Genomic DNA, 21,141 nt, shown 5'->3' on the forward strand with positions numbered 1-21,141 from the left:
TGCAGTTCATTTTTAGAAGAAGGAGTGTTACTTCAGATAATTTTAAGACATTTTAAAACATACATCTAAGCATAATGATGTCTGGCCCTGCTCAGGCTGCTTCTTACACAGCTGTAAGTTATCATGCCTATTACAGAATGCAAAGGGAGATGGGAAAAAGAGGGGTAATTTTCTGACACTCATGGTCCCAGATGATGGTTTTCAACACATTATTGAAGTCTAGGTAGACAATATTAATTTTTCCCTCATCTATTAAGCCAGTCACTGCACCTTAGAAGGCTGTCAGGTTGGCCAAGCAGGAACTCTTGGTGAACACATGCTGACTGATGACTTTTGGACTAGTCAAAGAAGCTCTGTCACCTTCTGAGGGATTGAGCTGAAGCTGTAGTTCTCTGAATCAAAATAATTGCAGTTCCCTGTGTCAAAATAATAGGAGTGACATCTGTCACATTGTAGACCAGCACAAGTGAGAGTCCACATCTCGTGAAGCACTTACCCTGATAGTGAATGTCCTTCCTCCAACTCTGTCCCGGGCCTCAAGGACCACCACACTGACCCCAGCCTCAGACAGCAATTTGGCAGCTGACAAACCTATCAAAAAAAAGAGAAAGTGCATTAAAGCAAGTGGCAGCAATCAGCCACATTAATGGTCAAAAAACTGAACCTAAGCTTCAAGGTCAGAGATTTCAATAGACTGTTCCCAAAAATCCCTGGGAGAAGTTAGGAACTTCACATGGCATCTCACCACTGAAATCATGTGGCTGCTGCTTAGCTGCATGTTATAACCACTCACACCATTCACAGACTGAAGCTTCCTCCTTGGGTTGGCATTTTGGCCTTTTAAAAGCAGCAAAAGATCAATTATTAAGGGACAGACACACATCTTACTCTTCATTTGTGCAGCCTATGGAAAGGCAGCAGCCAGCTTGGGGGACTTGCAGTGCTACAGTGCCATCAATAAAGCTCCTCTCCCACATCAACCCCCTGCTCCTCTGCTGTTCCTTGTCCTCATTCACATGCAGGAGGAAAGTCTGCTTCACTGTCAGGATTCATTTTCAGCAATGGAGTTTGACCATGACAATCAAACAGGCTGCATGTAGATACTTTATAAAAGGAATTATGGTCTCAGCAAAAATCATCTAATTATGGGACTTTGTGATGGAGCCACTCTGGAGACAACTGAAATTCAATAGGACAGGAGACCTCTTTGCTTCTGACAGATGCAAGCTGAAATTGTAAAAAGCAATCATGAGTTGGTGAAATCAGATTATCCCACAGCCCTGCAGGCCAATTTGGCACTGAAGCATTGTTTCTTTGGAGTTGTTTCCCCTCCTTAAGTACACAAAAGGCAGCCCTATTGATCAGAACTTCCAGGATAGCCTGCAGGCAGGAGTAACCATATTACACTCATGTTTATTACACTGCCTTGAAATGTGATTAAAATCAACTGTTTGTGAGCCTAAAGAAGGCATGTCTGAAAAGACCAGAGGAGAGGAATCATCCTGGGAAGAGTTAAATGTACTCCTTCATTCTAAGGGCAATGCAGAATTGACCATAAACTTCTATGCATAGAAACTTTTAATGGGAAAGAGAAATGCCATTCACTGGAAACCAGAATTGAGGAAGTTCAAATGTTTTACATAGGCAGAAATTATATATGAAATTTTCATACTCATCTAAAAGTAACTTTACACCCTTGAACCATATTATTCAGATTGCTGCTGGAGCACAAGTATACTTAATTCTTCCATCTATTTAATATTCTAATTTTTTAATTGCAAGCAATTTTTCAGTGGAGTTGATATCTTATAAATTGATCTAAGTTTTTCCTCCATGAAACTCTAGAAACAATTATTTTCTAGCTAATTATTTAATCTGTTGAGTGATGGTTTCTCTTCCTCCCCAACATAAATGTAGAACTCACAAATCTGTGATGTTGAAAACACATACTGCTATATTTTCTTACAAATATATGATTTTTTTATATGCAGAAAAATGAGATTTCAAAATGTACAGTGGGTTTTGTCACAAAATAGTGGATATCCTACATATATAAAATAAAAGGCTGCATTATCTATTCTGTGCAAATACACTGGACACTCAGACATAAGTGGGCAATTCTTTTGTAAGAAAGTTTACTGTAGATATAGATGCCTTGAGAAAACTGATCATGAAGCCAAAAAATGTCCAGCCTAGGTATGAAAAAAACCAAAATTAAATGCAAATCTGTGGTGCCTAAGACCATAATTTCATGCTGAATACAACAGCTCCATTCCTGCCACAGTTGTTTAGGAGGAATAGTGGACTGAGTTGGAAGTTAAGTTCACTGCTGGATTATAGCTTAATTATGGGATATATCCAAATAAAGAAGGGCTGCTAAGGGATGAAGAACATGTTGTAATGTGACTCAGGTTCTCTAACCTGCTTGCCTGTTAAACTTTTACTCCAGACTTACAGGTGGTAAAGTTTCATTATTGTTAACCCAAGGGTCATCTGAGAAACTGGTTCAAAAAAAGAAAAAGGCTTTGAAGCTCCATGGGCTGGGAAACAGCAAAAAATAAATTGAGACAGCAATGGCTTACTGGGAACTGGGAGAGGGCATGACTCACAAGCAAAAACAATAAACAAAACATGTTTATTTAAGATTACTACCACACATTTATTTGCTCAAAGCATGGAAACTATTTTCTTTGAAAACAGAGAACTAGGAACAACACCCACTCCCAGCATCTCCATGTCTATCCCCATCTCTGTCTGTTGGACCCACCTCTTTAGCTCCATCCTGGTGAGACTGAAGTGCACCAGGTCCAGGTGCTTCCACAGGTTTGTCTAAAGTACAGGTCATGAAACCTCCGTGCTTTTTACACACAATTAAACTCTAAATTGACTGCATATTTACCCTTCATCTTCTCCATAACTTGAGTTTTCAAGACTTTTGTTGCTGTTCCAGTATCCTGGATAGGACTGGATGCCAGAGAGTGACCATTTGATTGATGGGGTAAGAATGAGAGAGGAAGGAGTGAGACCTTCTCCTTTCCCGCTCCTTGCCTCATCCCTGCCTGCTCAGCTCCCCTCAGGCTGCATGGAGCCATCCTCTCACTTCCTCTACACCATCTCCATCCCAGAGGACATCACGAGCCTCAGCAGCTGCCAAGGAACAGGGAAGAACCTGTGGATGCCTCATCCCTGGAAGTGCTCCAGGCCAGGCTGGATGAGACTTTGAGCAACCTGGTCTGGTGGGAGGTGTCCATGCCCATGGCAGGGGTGGGATGAGATGGGCTTTAAGGTTCATTCCAGCCCAAATCATTCCTCACAGGAACACTATCCCAGGCCAAAGGGAGCACTGGGCTCGCTGCTCAGACTCAGACACCGCAGTGTGTGACCGTGCTGCAGACACTCCTGTCACAGCTCAGCCTGGGGCTGCGTCACCCCCACCTCCTCCGAGTGCAGCCTTGAGATAAAGCTGGAAACCACCCCAAACCACTGGACAAACTCCCTCCAGATATCCCCCTAATTCCATGAATTACAAATACACTACTTGCCTCAGCAAAATGGAAGGAGCCTGCCAAAACCATGCCTCATTTGCAGTATCTGGCTGTGGAAATTCACTTATTGTTAAATGAGAACAAACAAGACCAGACATCCTCCACAAGGGTTTCTATGGAAATCTTACAAGCAGCTCCCTTCCTCTGAAGATGCCATGCAGGAAAGCTCTGTTCCTATTGATTTTGCAGTGCTATTAAGGACTCAGAATTGCTGCTGCTACAGATCATTCTGTGGCTGCTTTCATCCCAGAAAACTATAATAATCCTACCACAAGCAAAGCCCTTTGAAGTTCATCAAAACACTGGGTATATAGTAAAAAAAAAAAAAAAAAGAAAAGAAACTAAAATGAATTGATGCCAGCCTGCAGATTAGAAGACACACCCCATGACTGAAACATAAGGATACTGAACAATACTGAATTTAGTAATACAACAAAACCCTACTTCTACCTCACAGAGAAGAAAAGTTCACCTCCACAGGTCGCAAAAATCACTGGGACTTAAGAGATTTGAATTTGATTCCAAAGGAGTCCTGTACTGTGGAAAATGGTTTCCTGTTTTGTAGGGAAGTTATAAGAGTAGATTTATGAGGATAATTCCAAGCTGCCTCAGTGCTGGGGTTGATACAGGACACATGAGCAGAGATGAGTTCTACAGCACAGTGAGAGTTTTGAAAAAGTTACTTTATTGGAAATGTCGTAGTGATTGCATACTTTTCAAAATCTAGGCTCTGTAAATACTGAACTTCATTAGAATTCACAAAATTCTAATTAATCCACCCTAGTGTACATGGCATGGGATAGCCGCATTGTGAGAAAGATTATTAACTCATTACTGTAGTCTTCTAGCAGGCTTTAATTGAGAAATTGGGGAAAAATCTTCCTGTAAAATCCCAACATTTTTCTGATCTTGAGTGCGGAACTAATTCTCAGACTTTTTTTGCTCACTTTTCTAATATGTATCAGAGTAAAATAAGATAATTGGCAATATATTACTATTGAAGTTCCAATGTAATGGCATTCTAATGTTGTGATTATTTTTCCTGTTTCATTGATGGAAAAACATAACTTTTTCTAAACACAGTCAAGTAATTAAACCTGGCAATGACCACCTTAAAATCAGCTCTCATTTTTCCTGCTAGAAATCCCTTTGGCAAGTAAAAATGAACCTGTCAATAAGAGATGTAAAACATTTCTGCCATGACCATAGGGTAAAATCTCCCTTTGTCACCTCTTTATTCTTCTCCTGTAACCCCAATTACCCTTTCACTGGAATTTCTGTGTGCATCATAGCGTTTATTTAAGTTTTAAAATACAGTTAAAATGTGCTCAGTTACATCAGATTGACCAGAGCAGCCACTAATGGGCAACAACACACAGAAAGCTGAGAATGAAAGAATTGTTTCTGTTCACTGACTAAGGATTTAGAGATTCTCAGTTGCCACTGAATATATGCATAAAATAAAATAAAACAAAACAGCAATGCTATTAATTCAGTAACAGCATCTTAAATCCACACAAAACAGCAAGAATGCACAGTGTGGATCACAAGTCTACATTTATTTCTATTTCAGTGCTGCCTAATACCATAACATCACTCATTTTCTGCTTGTCAGAAACCGTGTTTTATCTTGCCGTACTTCCTTTCACACCCCTTCTTGTAGAATACTTGGTACTGGAGAGAGATTGAGTTTATGTATTTTGTCATTTTCAGGTAAATGTATTTAATTTCTTTTTCATCAGTATTTTTTCCCTTCTAGGAAAAAAAAATAAAAAATCCACTTGATTCAGCAAAGATCTTAACCAAAAGAGAATAAATATTTTTTATTACAGAGTACATTGTCCAAAGGAGACCAAGCCACTTACTGGTTTCAATGGCATCACTGTCTAAATGCTTCCTACAGATCAAGCCTTGTTCTGAAGGGCACAAAGACAGTTCCTCATGGACAATGTTAACAGAAATGCAGTGGGCAGGAAGAGGGAATTCTATCCTAAGAATGAATCCGTTCCTCTGCACACCCACTGGGATTTTCATGCCCACAGCTTCTTGCAGTTAACATCCCTTCCCCAAAGTAATGCCCTCCCCCAAAACAAAGGCAGAAAAAAGTTAATAAACACAGGGTAGGATATGAGGCATCTTTCCTCCCATTACATATTAAAATGAGCAGTTAAAATGATGACAGTTTGATGCCACCTAGTAATGGAAACAACCAAGTTAATTACACACATTTTATGACTATTGACAATTTTTTTAGTCAGTGTTGTGCAGAATTAATTCCTGTTACCTAAATGGTGACCTTCAACTAAAAAAGTATGTGAAAAAATGTTGCTGCTAAATTATGATTAACGTCATCACCACAAATACCAATAACAGTAATTCCCAGAAAAGACATCATGCCTGTCCCATGCCTGGTTTTGTAATGTTAGGGTATTTTCAGGGATCTGTCATAAGCACTTGGCTATTTCTTTTGCTGGTTGGAGCAAATAGCACTCATAGGATTTCAGCAGCAAAACAGCAGAACACATTATGAACAAGAAGGCAAATGGAAATTGATATTTCTGCTTATTTGCAATTATTGTACAGAGCATCCATTACACTTTGTACAGGGCTCTGGGAGTTTTGTCCCTGCTGTAAATGTTTCTCACAATGACAGTCAGCTTGCTAGGAGTACATTGGGAACTTAGAGCTCTGTGAAACATTGTTAGTTATTTCTGCATCCCCAAAAATGGTCCTTAGGAATCTCTGTTACTAAATGACAACATCATCACTGATGATCAGCTTTCTGTTTGGATCCAGAAAGAAGGAAGGAACTGGGTAGGTGGAACCCAGCACAGGGCAAATGCAAAGCGATAAACAGAGAACACATTTTATGAATCAAATATTGCATTCCTGTAGGTCAAATCCCAGGTAAATACAGAAGTAACAGTAGAGGGGGAAAAAAACCCAAAACTATTGAAAACCAGTCCAGATTTGCACAGGTCAGACTGATTCTGTCTCACACCAACAACTGTGTGTTTGACAGTTTATCTGACACCACCACCCACCAGCAGCCTGGCGTGCTGTCAAAACAAACAGGGCACTATACAACAGAAGTGGTGCTGCCAGGATGGCAAGCAAGGAAAATCTGCATTTCCTCATTATTCAGTCTTTCTCTCAGAGCCCAAAGCCAAGGCGTAGGTAGCTCGAGGGGTAAGGCTGTCGATCACACTCTGTGGAGCTGGAGATGCCAACACAAAGTGCTTCTCCACAGAGAGAAAAACAAAAAAGTCTTAATAATGTATCATATGTTTTATTTCTATGTAAAGTCCAATCACTACTATTTTTACATACAATTGTTTTCCTACAATTTGTGGCCCTTGGACTCCCCTGTAAGTTCAGCAGAAAGCAGCGCTGTTTCCTGCACATGGCTGGGAAATCTCAGCTTTGCTTTCATGCACCCACGCAATCTCCTTGTTTCTACATAAGAACAAACATCTTTTTCAATGGAAATAAGAACTATCCATGTCAGCAAATTATTGTCTTAAGTGTAAGATTCAATTAGATCTCTTTTTCCCTTGTGTTTTGTACTTGCAACACAATGTGCTGAAATTTCTTCTAAAAGATATTTGCATGCAGCATTTTTTGGACTTCTCTGCTTCTGGACATACTTCTCCATATCTGGTGCCTCTCTGGTTTACATTATGTAGAAAAACATTATTAATTCCCCATGCAATCTTCTGATAAACTTGTCTTCCACATGAGGTGAGGCTGGCACATGAATATACTCCCATGAAAAAAACAGAAGTATTTTGCTTACATTCTTTTTTTTTATTTTATTTTTTTTTCCTTTCCAAATTTGGAACTATTTAAGCTTGAATTTTCAGGGCGTGGTTTTCAGGGTGTGGTTTTTTTGTGATTCTCTTCTGCTGGAAAATCTTGGTCAAAAATGACCATCTATTTCTTAATGTCTAGGGAAAACATATTCTTTGATTTTGAAAAATCATGCCTTTTTTTAATTCCTATTTTGGACGTTGCAGCAGCAACTTGAAATTTGGCAGGGAGGTAACCTTGGAGTCAACATAGCATATTTTGTTTGTTATCCATGTGAAAATATGCCCCAATAAGGTCAGTTAGAAAGTTTTCAGAAATTACATGTCACAGCAATCATTTTTCAGATATGAGCAGCTGAAATATCTGAGGTTTCTGTCAAAACTCTCTGTGCATTTATTGATGTCCAGTTGTTAATGAGCAGTGACTGAGCATCCAGGACCTCCTTATAACATTTTGTGCCATCAGCTTGCTGGGTTTCAACAAACACACAACCAAGTAAAATCAATCAAGTCAAAATCAATCCAAAACAACACTCTTCAGTTCAGTAGAAAATGCTATAAATAGAAAATGGGAGCAATATTCAAGCCATATAAATTCCCTGTGGGTATGGGGAAAGTCTTTAACTTTAGGCACCACTTTATTTAATATGCTTGGGTATAAAATGCTGTAATCAATATTAACTGTATTACAGGGGACCTTATCTATTAAGAGCGACACAAATGTGCCTGGGGCTTTTATTGGCCACAATCCACATTTTTAACATGCAAGACCAAGAGGAAAGAGGAATCTATCCCAACCTCTGCAGCTCCCTCTCTGTAGGGATCCAAAGGCACTTGCTGATGAAGCCAGGGCAGTTTGCCTGTAATTCCATGGGGTACAGCAGGAAAATCTCAGAGGTAGAAGCCACCCAAGCAGAGAGTTCTTCCAAAAGCACTTTTTGCAGAAGCTCCCTCCACCCCTAAACTGCAGTTCCCTACAGGGAGAGTGGATTCTGTGTCCTGGGAATGAGCACATTGGGGTGTGCCAGGAGCATGGATGAGCAGAACATCCATCAGGCTTTGTTCAGAAATTGCCTCTCAGGACCATGCTTTGCTCTGAGGAATAGACAACTCCAGAGCTGCCTGTCAGGATTTGAGCTTCATTTCACAAATAGTGGACAAATATTTTTAAAAGCCACAGTGCCACTACTGGGAAGTTCACACTTAATAAGCACCTTGCTTACACCTCATAGAGATTTCATGTATTTCTAGTAAATAACTAGTTTATCCCAGATTTCCTATCCTTTCCTGTATTTTCCTGTATCCTTTCCTGTATTCCTGTATCCTTTCCTTTCCTGTATGAAATCTCACCAGATGAGTCAACTGCAAATTCAATTTCAGAGCTACAAACAGCAAGTCAAGACTGGAATCAGAGACGTTGAGAGGAAATCCTGTCCATACTGGAGCATGATTTACTGTCTATTCCATCAGAAGCAGAACTCTAGATACAGATTACTTTTTTTTTTGTTTTTTAAGACCAGAAAGCAGCACTGTCTAACCTCTTGCAGAACTGAGGTGTAGGCATATTGGTACAGAAATGGTAGTGACAGAGAAGCTGTGAGAAAAGCAAACCAGACCAGAGGCTGATCAGACTTTAATCCCCAGCTATGAATGGCAGTGTAAAGATGGATTAATTATTAAATGAGGCATTTATTGTCTATTTTTCAATGTCTGTTTTCTCAAAATGGTGCCTGTTCTAATTCATAACAGGCAAACACTAATTTTAATGCCACTGGCATAGGGTTTCCATTGGCATGAAAAATGCTCCTGTACCCCAGGAGTGCTGTGACATGTTTATTTGTCTTTCTCACGCCACCGACAAATTTTTGGGGACTGCGAGCATCATGAAATTTTCTGCTTGGCTCCATTTCAATCCCCACACCATGTTTTGGTCCAAGGCGTAGGTGTTACAAAGTAACTTTGTGGTTTTGTACTAGTGAGGCAAGATACTACACAGAAATGCTCAAAGCATTTTCTAAAACACTGCAACAGGTTGGGGACCTGGAGGAACGAGGCACCCTGAAGGGAACAAGAGCTTCTCAGAGCTCTAAAACCCATGTTAAGAGGATGTTGCCATCAGCTGCACACAGAATGGGTGGCAATTCCCTAAGGACACTGTGTGTGTGCATTGCAGGAACCCTAAGGATGAAGACCAAATGCCTCATGCTAGCAGGAAAATTACCAGGCATCTGGTAAAACTAAAAAGCAAGGAAATCTAGATTCAAAGTCTTCCTTTCTGTTTAGTGATGCTAAAGATTATTTGCATCTTTACATATTCACAAATAATTATTTAAACAATTACTGTTCTTTTAGTAAATGAAATGACATAATTATGTAAACCATCTACTGTTTTATGCATTAATTCACCCCAGATTACACCAAAGGAAAGCCGCTGACTCCCTCTCAGTACTGGTAAAACCTAACTTTGCCCACACCAATAATGGCTGTAATATCACTGAAGTCACACAGTCATAAAACTCACCTTTTCTTAATCGTTAGTGTAGTGAGGGCTGCCTAAAACCTGAGACCTGGCCAAAGCTGCCAACACAAAATTGACCTGAGGGACAACCTAAAGACCAATTTTCTCCAACACAGCAACATTCTCATTGTAGGTAACATAAAAATAATTCATTAACAGGGTTTTTTTAGGTGCAAGGATGAGAGGCCGTGATGCAATTGCTGGTTTCAAAGCAGATCTGAAGAGTATTTTGGGAAGTGCTGCCTGGTGAAGTGTGAGGAGTCCATGGCACTTGGGGAATCGGGCTGCCTCCAGAGCAGTTCACAGCAACCAAACCTAACCTAGAGATACTCCCAGATGTTTATTCTGCAGCATTTTTCCAAACAAAACAACTGCCACCGCTGCATGGGCAACCTGAAAAAACCACGTCAGAACAGCATCTTTGTGGGGATGAGCAATCCCAGCCCGTCCCCCCGTGCCCCCGCCGTGTCCCGCACCTGTGGGCACTGCCGGGACACTTTTCCCTCCATCCTCCTCCCGACGGGCAGCGAGGCAGGAGCAGCGATTTGTCCCCAACACAGCGACACGGATCGTGTCCCCTCTCCTTCCCCGAGCGCTCCTGAAGCCCCCGTGGCCCTGGCGCTGTGCCCGGCCATCGCCACCGCCCGGCCCCGCTCCGGGAGCGCTGCGGGCGGGATTCCCGGCGGGATTCCCGGCGGGATTCCCGGCGGGATTCCCGGTGGGATGCCCCGGGGGATGCCGCGCCGCTCCCCCGCCGGCCCACCTGAGATGCCGCCCCCGATCACGATCACGTCGTATCTCTCGGCCATGGCGCTGTCCCCGCTGTCCCTGTGCCACCCCCGGCCACGGCCGCGGCTCCGTCCCGGCCCCGCTGCTCGGACAGCGCCGCTCCGCCCCTGGGCGGGGCCACACCGAGCTGCGAACCAATGGGCGCTGCCTGAGGGCGGGGCCTCGCGTGGCCACGCCCCCAGTGCTTGGCGCGCGGCTCGACGGGGCGAGGGGTGCCCGGCAGCACCGGGAGTAAACACCGGGAAAAAACACCGGGAATGAACACTGGGAATGAACACCGGGAATGAACACCGGGAATGAACACCGGGAATGAACACAGGGAATAAACACCGGGAATGAACACCGGGAATGAACACCGGGAATGAACACCGGGAATAAACACCGGGAATAAACACAGGGAATGAACACCGGGAATAAACACCGGGAATAAACACCGGGAATGAACACCGGGAATAAACACCGGGAATGAACACCGGGAATGAACACTGGGAATAAGCACCGGGAACACCGGGAATGAACACCGGGAATAAACACCGGGAATGAACACCGGGAATGAACACCGGGAATGTGCACCGGGAATGAACACCGGGAATGAACACCGGGAATGAACACCGGGAATACACATCGGTAATGAACACCGGGAATGAACACCGGGAATGAACACCGGGAATACACATCGGTAATGAACACCGGGAATGAACACCGGGAATACACATCGGTAATGAACACCGGGAATGAACACCGGGAATGAACACCGGGAATGAACACCGGGAATAAACACCGGGAATAAACACCGGGAATGAACACCGGGAATGAACACCGGGAACACCGGGAATAAGCACCGGGAATGAACACTGGGAATACACACCGGGAATGAATACCGGGAATGAGCACCGGGAATGAACACTGGGAATGAACACCGGGATTGCCTCATCCCGGGGCGCGCATCGCTACCGCTCCGTGCCGCACCCCGGCAGGGTATCCCGGGCAGGGTGTCCCGGGCAGGGAGTCCCGGGCAGGGTATCCCGGGCAGGGTGTCCTCAGCAGGGTGTCCCGGGCAGGGTGTCCCCAGCAGGGTGTCCCGGGAAGCGTCTCTCAGGCAGGGTGTCCCGGGAAGGGTATCCCGGGCAGGATGCTCCGTACGAACCAGCCGAGCTCTCGTAACCCCGGGCTAATGACCCGCAGTGTCCGCGGCAGGAGGAGATTCCTGCAGCCAGGGGTTGTGGCAGCCCGCAAGCCTCACCTCCTCCTCGAGTCAAATCGTACTTGATCCATGAGCCAGGGAACAAGGGGTTAACCTTTCCACGGGCGTGTCTTCCCAAAGACAATGCCTGAAATAATACTTGGCTGTCAAAATTCTGTTTGTACTTAGCTACTATCACTGCTCTGGAATACACGATGGCTGTGATATTCCTTGTCATTCCACGCTTCACAGCACGTACAGGTTTTATTGCCAAAGTGTAAATGTCATCTCTGTGGAGTGGAAAAAATAGAGAGCCTTCCCCTTCCATCCCCTTCCAAGCAAGCACAGGAGACCTTTAAAGTCCACACAATTACAGGGAGTCTTAGTGCAGTTTCGTGTTAAATATTGGTATAAGTTCTGAGAGATGCCCAATTCTGTAATCATATTCCATACCTGGGTATGACAAATGAATCCAGTAAGACTGCAATACTTTTCGGCTGGTGCTCTTGGAAATTTCTCTTCCATAAGGAAAATATAGAACCTTTGTTTTTTGTTAATTGTGCCAAATGAGTGAGATGTAGACCTGTTGGTGTGAGCCAGGGGAGGGCTACAAAAATGTTTGGAGCACCTCTCCTGTGAGGAACACCTGAAAGAGCTGTGATTTTTGAGCTTGGAGAAGAGAAGCCTCTGGAGAGACCTTATTGAGGCTATTCAGTACTTTCAAGGGGACTATGAGAAATATGAGGACGGAACTTTTTATCAGGGCCTATTAGACAGGACAAGGAATAGAACAGGTTTAGACTAAAAGAGAGCTGATTTAGGTTTGCTATAAAGAAGAATTATTTTTACAATGAGGGTGGTGAAACACCGTAACAGGTTGCTCCGAGAGGAAAAGGATGGCACACCCCTGGAAACAGTCGAGGTCAGGTTGCTCCCAGCATCGTGGTCCAGTTGAAAATGTCCCTGCTTGTTGCAGGGTGAGCGGACTGGCTGAGCTTTAAAGGTCCCTTCCAACCCAAACCATTCTGTGGTTCTATGGCAGCAGTGTCTAAACGCAGAAACATCGATAAATCACTAAGCAACGGTGCGGGAGACAGAACAATGGATCCTCTTCACCAACCAGAACAGGTACTTTACAAAGTGCAAGTGCAGAGCTCAGTAAGTGTGTTGCAATGTCTGCAGACACAGAAGTGCCAGACACGGTAGCGAGGCAGAACAACAGATCCCTGCTGCTCTGGGAGATCATCTGCTGCCACAGAAGCTCATCATCACTGCCACTGCTGCTGCTCCACGCCAGGGTAAAGGGAGCACTGTGGGAACAGACCAAGGCTGCCAGAGTGCTTGGGATTCTGAAACAGAAAACCTAATGTTCCAATGTTTTGTGCTCAACAGGAAAAAACTCTCTGTTTCTCCAGGGAGATACGAACACCCACTCCCAGAGCTCTGCTGGCTCCGGTGGGCAGGTCACAGGAAAAAAAGCTTCACTCAGGGGCACCTCCCTCATAATTCAGAAGCAAAGTTTGGAGAAAAGCAACAAAAACATCCGTCGTGATAACAACAGGAAACTTGTGTGCATCTAGATAACTTGCTGATAGATAAGCTTGCCAACAGATCTCCAGTGCTAAAAGGAGCTGTAAGAGTCTTGTTAAAGGCCACTGGAGACTGAAGTGGTTCTACCTAGACCAGCTCCAATGATGAGAGATGATATCCAAGAGTGAATTATAGAAATTGTTGGCTCAACCATTGTAGTAAAGACTGAAAAAATTCCTGAGGACTTACCAAGGGTTACCTTGGGCTTTGACAGATTCCAGAGGTAGTGATGCCTGTCAGAGCTGTGTAACTGCTTAGTGTTTGGCATCAGTAGGAGCACTCAGAATAATTCTCTCTTAACTCAGACCTGCAGACATCTAGAATTTGGGGGAAAAAAACAAACCCTGAAGCCTTGCTTGAGAACAATAGGATAAACCTATTAGATTTGCTGAAAATGCAAGAAGTAGGGAAGGAAGAAAGTGATGTGTCATAATGAGAGTGATCCTCCTAAATGTGATACCACATTTTTAAATAAAGACTTGAAATGTATTCAGAAATCAACAGAAAATAAAGGGATGCCAAACTAAAGGAAATTCCAAGCATATAAAATTTTATTTGGAAAAAAATCAATTTTTGCTCAGAAAGGAGAGTTGATTAAGAAGGAAATGCTCACCAGTGGGCCCTCTTTCTTATGCAGTATAAAAAACAAGAGAACAACACTGAAGGATGAATATAGGAAGCTTCTGTTGCTGAAACCATTTCCTAGCAATCTCTCTAGTTGATTTATGTCTGCCTCAGTGATTGATTTGTAGCAATAATTTGCTGAGCCTGCAGAAAGTGCATGATCATAAACGTGAAAGTATAGAAAGCCACAGACACAGACTTTCTAATTTGCCAGGGAAAAATGACTGAAAGTTACTGAGAAATACAGTGGAATATCAAGAGCAAAGCTTCCACTTGAGATCATATCTGTGTCAGCAACAACAAATATTTTTGGGTAGCCTCAGGAATGGGCAAAATGGATTAATTTGTTGATGAAAGAACATGAAGAAAAGTATCCAAAAATAAGTGTCCAAGTCCACCAAGTCCTTTATTGTACTACCAGTCTTCTGCTTTTCAATTTTACCAGCTGTTAATGTGAGGAAGTCAAACTTCTCAGGTCATGCCATCAAGAGTCACGGTTAAGTGTTATTTTGTGTCTGCTCAATACCCCAAATGATGAGTAAAATCAGTCATAATTGTTGTGAAAGACACAGATATTTTGCATTCCTTCCTGACTTCAATGTTGCTTATTTTGCCAATGCATCCAAAAATTAGAACACAAACATAGGGAAAATCTCTAGCATTAAAATAAATTGTTTTTATAAAAATAAAATAAATTATCTGTTGTACATCTGTGTGTATAGTACAGGTTTTTTAGTTATCTATTTGTTTTATGAGTGCATTTTGAAAGGTAAATAGAACCTAAGTGCTGTAAGCAAAGAGTGCATTATTCCTAGAAGACTGATTGTCATTAACAAGGTCATAATTAGCACCACTTAGCCACCTCTAAAGTAATGTAATTCTTGTATCTTAATGATACCAACAGAGCTCCTCTAAAATACCCTAGAACCTGTCATCTTCAGTGTAACTGTCAGCTGAAAGTTTTGCTATTAACTCATCATCTGTGTTGATTAGCACTCTGCATGCACGAAGATGAGCTTTCCAGGGAGCACCACAGCCTTTTGCAAAGCCTAAATCACAGAAATTTGCATTCACACATATTTTAATTCTGGTAATTATAGGGTTAGCAATCTGGGTTGCATCAAGCTGAAATGTGAAAAAAAAATGTGAAAAATAAACTCTCCCAGGCATCAGACTCAGTAGTTCTACTGGGACTCCATTTGTGGGGCAACAGGAAATGGTGTGGAGCAACTTCAGAACTCAGCTCTAGGTGATACTGTATTTTCAAATAACAATTTTCTCTTTTGGAACAGTGTCTTAGACCATCTTAGGCTAAATTCAGGGTCAACAGCTATTTTGTATGGCTAATGATGTTTATAGATGGTGGTTTTCTTCCCCTTCTCCTCTCCCTGCCCAAGGACTTTATTAGTAAAGAAGATTATAAAATACCATGTAGGACATGATAATTAGACAATGTTGCACACCATACCTATGGGAAAAAAAAAAAAAAAAGTTCTATAGAATGTTCCAGGTGTAGAGTATTTTCCTCTCAAACAAATTCCAAACAAACAATGGCAGATCATTGTTTTCAAGGGTTTTGTGCAAGAGGAAGGAGAGAAAATGCGTATTCACTAACAGCAAGGAAGGGGTTACCCAGCCTCCTGCCCAAAGCAGATCTTGTGTAATTTGAATGAACTGAAGGATGGAAAAACCATAAGCTCTGTGGGCTTCAGGGTCTGGCCACCTTCAGAGTGAATCCCTTTTTCCTTATACTGAGTTGGCATTTCCTGTGGCTCTGGGTTGTGCTTGTTGCCCCTGTTCCATCACAGGGTGCTGGGGGCTCTTCTGTGCTTTGGAACTTCTCCTGTTGGAGGCATTTCAAGAAGCATTAAAACCATGACATGGCAGAGTAGGCCTTGAAAGTAAAACATCATGATACCATGACCTCAGTGGGTCCCCTAGGGAATGTTCCTATAATCTCTTCACCTCTCTCTGGTCCCCCAGATAGAATTATCTTGGTGCACTGGAATAGTCCTAGCTGAGGATTCACAGACAGATTGTTCAATATGTTGGCAAAAATTGGTTAGAATCAAATTGGTAAACTGTGGATGTTGAGTATTTATTTTCATTTTTATAGACTAGGATATATATTCTTTGTTTCTCAAGATAATTTTCTTCCTTAGATGTGCATTCAAAACCATCTGAAAACCATCACTAGTCTGATGTTGCAGAACAGTCTTCACTGGTATGAAAAATGGGTTTGTACACGAAGATGGCTGTGGAATATTTACTCATCAGTGTTCATTTTCACTGGCATGTTTTCAACAGTCCTAGTGATCTCATGCTTCCTGACCAGCCCTTTTCAGGCACTGTGCTGAACTCAAATCAATGAATAAGCACCTTGAAGCAAATTATCATCACTCATGGCTATTTGCACTTGGTTAGTTCATTTTGCATTATAATCACAACCAGGAATCTTCTGATACACAAACACAAACAACAAAAATTCACTGTCCACCCTCTTGCTGACCCATGTTTCCCTCTCACTCATCTACAGAGCATCCCACCAACCTCCTGGTGCAGTGCCTGTCCTGAGTGCAGGACAGTGGCAGTGGGACATGGAGGGGGATGAGGGGAGTGGGATGCTCTGAGTCAGCCCCCAACACTGGCAGAGCTCCTGCTCTTCAGCAACTGACTGATGCAGGACCTCCTTATCCACTCTCCTTCCCCTGCACAAAGCTCTCAGTTCCTCCACAGCTCTGGATGCAGAAGACATCATTATGTGACTGCATTTGAGGGCCTGGAAGCTTTAAGCAGGGATATAAATATTGAAAGGGGGGTGCCATGAAGAGAGATCCAGGCTCTTCTTGGTGGTGCCAAGGACAGGAGGCAATGAAGAAAATGAAAGAAGCTCCACCTGAACATGAGGAAGAATTTCTTTCCTGTGCAGTGACCAAGCACTGAACAGATTGCCCAGAGAAGCTGTGGAGTCTCCCTCACTGGAGATATTCCAGAACCCTCTGGACACAATCCTGTGCCATGTGTGCTCTGGGATGACCCTGCTTGAGCAGGGGAAGGTCCCTTCCAAGTGACCCATTCTGTGATTCTGCAGTGGAGAAAACAGGCAACTGCAGGTCAGGAGTTTTCTTAAAGCCATGAAGAAAAGGTAGGTAAACCTACTAGAATATATTTAAAACATTAATTCAGATTTCAGAGTGTTCCTCTACACCTGGAAGAAAAAAAAAAAAACACAAGCTTGAGACTGGCTCCCTCAAGAGCAGTGCCCTCAGCTACATGCAATGAAACTTTCTGTTCCCCCAGAGAAACATGTTTTGCACTCACTGGATGAAGTTTTGCTGCCTCAAGATGCCAAAAGATATTTTGGCTCTACAGAAATGTGGAATAAAATGTTAAGTACTTTTTAGCCACCAAAGAATTAGGTAAATGTTTTCTTTCTTTCTTTGCTAGGATAGCATCAATAATTTCATCTTGCAAAATATTTCCAGCTCTTTATTTCATTGTGTAATGCAACAGATTTAGGCATGTGTGGTATGAAAATTCAGAATATAGTTTGAGAAGGAGACTAAATTGCCTCGTTCACATTTTTAAAGTAACTTCTCTGCATGGTTGTGCAGTCTGACTAAAACACTTATTGATCTTTTGCAGCATCAGACACTCCTGTCTGTATGCCTCAGAATTGTCAAATACTTCTGAATGAAGAAAATGTTTCAATTTTCTTCAAAATTTGAGCATCCTACTGATGAGCATTAGGCAGGCATCATCAGTGGGTGAAATACAGCACAAATCTCCAGGTAGCAGAAGGCAGACATGTCCAGGCGATTCTCACACAGAGAAGTGGCTGTTTGGTTCAGAGTGAGGAGAGTTTTCTTCCAGGTGTTTGAAGACACGAACACAATGCTCCAGGAAGCAGCAGGTGAAGTGCAATAAACCCATTTTTTTCTCCAGACTCAGCCTTCCGCCACACAGCCTCTCTGAAAGAAAACAATGATTTTTAGGTATCTGTACAATTTCATAGCTAGTCAAGTTACATTTCAGTGGCAACAACAGATTTCAGACCACATCTTGACAAACATCTTCTGAAGGCAAAATGATCACAAAACTGAATTGTTGCCTTTAAAAATGTACAATCCCTCTGTGTGGGAGTGGGTTTTTTTCCAGAAGATGTGAAAGAAACATAGCTGCAGATACATCTCCCACTAACAAAATAGAGGTAATTGAAGTTAAAGTTAACATGTGTGACTAAAGAGATTATGCTGGTAACTTGTTTTTAATCTCTTTAGCTCTCTATTTTTTGTCTTAATTATGTGCATTAGTTCAAATGCCAGTGTCAAGACAGACACGAAGGCTTTCCCTTTCTCTCTGACTTATCTTCATTACTCATTTGCCTTCAAAAAGAGTTTATTGTAATAAATATGGGATAAAATATAGTAACTGACTGTAGTAATAAGTATTTTTAAAAATGTATATGTCTGTATTTGCTTTCAAGTAAAAGAAACCCTGAAACGTTTTCAACAAACTTAAATAAATCCTTCAGGAACTTTTGTTTGACTGACACTTTCAGCTCCAATATAAACTCCAATATGAAGTCAGTAGAGGAGACCCTGCAAGGGAGGTCTAGAAGAAGGGCTCCAGGTGCTCCTCAAACCTCTGGGACTCCCTCATCCCATCTTGATGGGGGGAGAGACTTTGCTGGGCAGCACTTGTGGTGCTTTCAATGCTGCCCAAATAGCTGCCAACAGATGTCTGCAAGATTTCTGTTCAAAAGTCCTGTAAGGACCTCAAGAAGAGGCACAGGTGACAGCAAGGAGCAGCCATGGCAGAGCTGCCTGAGCTCTGGAAATTGGGAGAAATTTCTGTGTCCCCTCTGCTGGACTCAGCCCCAGCAGGGCATGGGTTTAGCACTCAACCTGCACATTTCAGGTTGTCCCTGTACCAGACTTACCTGGTCTTTCTGATCTTTCTGAGGCCATGTTAAATGGACTTAATGGCACTCTTGGTTTAGCAGCTCCTGTTGGTTTGCCCAGAGCCTCTTTCCAGGTTTTAGACCTCACATGAATGCAGGCACTCTCTGACTTTTGGAGGGGAAGGGTGGGTGTTGCACAATGTGTGACCCAGCCAGAGAGTGGGACTTGATGTGAGCACCTGAACTTTGCTCACGTTGTTTAAAGCACTTGAAGCAGATTTATACTGTGCAATGTCATTGCTGCTATCAGCTTTTCTCTGTTCTGCCAACACCATCCCAATATCAGATAATTTTTATGCATCCTGTTATAAAATGAACTTTCAGTGGTATTAACTAAATGTCCCTTTAATTACCAGCTCCATAAAAGAGTGGCTTGTATATAGCTGATGGATTGCTGCTATCACTTGAGGTTAGATTAAAGCTTGTATAAGAAATGACAACAATCTGAACATAATACCACCTTTGGAGAACAAAGGTTTGTTATAGATCACAAAGCCTGGCTGCAGCTTGAACAGGATTTTAGAAGCAGACCTGCCACTACAGGCATATGGGGAGATGAGTGGAGATCATTAGTGTAGACATCAAAATAGCAAAAAAGATTTGGTCTGGGAGAGCAAAAAAGCCTGGTAGAAACACCAGAAGAAATAAATAATCCACTTACAGCCATCAAACTCCAGCCAACAACAAAAAAAACCCAAAAACGTCAAAAAGCTTTGCTATAACTACCTCAGAGAAATTTGTCCTGCCCTCACTGTCTATCAGGTAAAACAGCATTGGGAATCTACAGAAGCATCCAAAAAGAAATAAAGGTTGTTCTTCACTGCAAATCCTGTACAGGATGCAGTGAACTGAAGCCATGAGCGCAGTTTCATCTCTCTCCTACATAATTGACTGCTTCACTGAACACCTAAAACCCTCAGCACTCCTCCTGAGAAGCAAATTTAATGCAGGGCTTTGGGAGCTGAACAACCCTTTCTGTCAGCCCTCCTCTCCCTGCAGCAACCCCAGCCTAAGTTCCATCAGGTAGAAATCAGTCACACAGACACAATTCCCTGCCTCTGTCAGGCAGATGAGCTGAGAAGAGTCATTCCCAAGGTGCCATTTCTTCTTTTCTTTAAACTCCTTCACTGGATGGTACCCTGTAGATGCAGGACATTTTCTAGTGTGACCCAAGGAATCACATTCCAGTAAGAAGTAAATAATGTTAATTGCCCATTTTGCTTTTTGCAAATCCAAGCAGAGGATCTCAGATCCCGACATCGTGCTCATTCCTAAAAGTGACTTAGAGCATCTTTTTTCCTCACACAATCATGCAAATTTGGATGATCAATTATTAGAAATTGGCCAGAGCCAATGAATTAGCACATTTTGTAATTAGGAACTGTGAATAAATTGGTTGAATTCATGGGAATTGTTGGTAACTTCATTGACCTCTTGTGTAACTATACTGTCTCAGCAGTATCTATGATAGTGACTATTGCTTATCTGGTGATATCAAACATTCTCTAAAATAATATTGATTACTTCTGCTTCATGCAACTTAGAAACATATTAAACCTTTTTGACTGCTTCAGAGAAAAAGTGTCTTAATCTGGATCTTCATTTAAAAACCCCCTCAAACCAGAAATAATCTCTGATCATGTCCATCAACATGCTTCCTGTAAAAGAAAAACAACTGAGTGCTGAAATCCATCAGCACCACCTTATGCAGTTTTTTTCAGAGCTCTGTTTAGCAGTAGTCACCCCCAGCTTCCACAAAAAAACCCCACAAACCATACAGCCCAGAAGGGAAATGGAAATCCCTGCCTACACATAAGTTCTTGATCAGTAAATGTGGATTCTTCACCTGCAGAGAACAGGCAGGGTGAGTGTGCAGGGCCTTAAAGGGTTATCCACAATACGAGCAGAGCAAAGCAATCAAAGGTCAATTTGTAGTGCCAGGGCAGCAGGGAGGGAGGACAGGGGAGCTGCTCTCACACTGAGCTGCCTGCTCCTTGCCTTGGTGGTTTATCTCCAGCCAAAATTCCGGCACAGATGTGAGATTTGCAGCAGAGAGAGGCAGATGTGTTCGCTTTCTGCCTTTGGCACAGGCTCCAGGACAGGGCTGCTCTTCTGTCTCA

General features: G+C 42.6%; 1 protein-coding gene across 1 annotated transcript in view; it reads right to left on the reverse strand.

The window, feature by feature from the left end:
- Nucleotides 1-10,765, reverse strand: part of LOC131575731 (amine oxidase [flavin-containing] A-like) — a 33,170-nt gene extending 22,405 nt beyond the window's left edge. The window contains exons 1-2 of the mRNA XM_058831574.1: nucleotides 10,636-10,765; nucleotides 497-591 (exon numbers count right to left, since the gene is read on the reverse strand). Coding sequence (XP_058687557.1) covers nucleotides 497-591; nucleotides 10,636-10,681 — 141 coding nt within the window. The 5' untranslated portion in view covers nucleotides 10,682-10,765. The remainder of the gene's footprint in view (nucleotides 1-496; nucleotides 592-10,635) is intronic.
- Between the last annotated feature and the right edge of the window lie 10,376 nt (nucleotides 10,766-21,141).

This window comes from Poecile atricapillus, chromosome 1 (genome assembly GCF_030490865.1).
Source record: "Poecile atricapillus isolate bPoeAtr1 chromosome 1, bPoeAtr1.hap1, whole genome shotgun sequence".
In the NCBI taxonomy this organism is placed as follows: Eukaryota; Metazoa; Chordata; class Aves; order Passeriformes; family Paridae; genus Poecile; species Poecile atricapillus.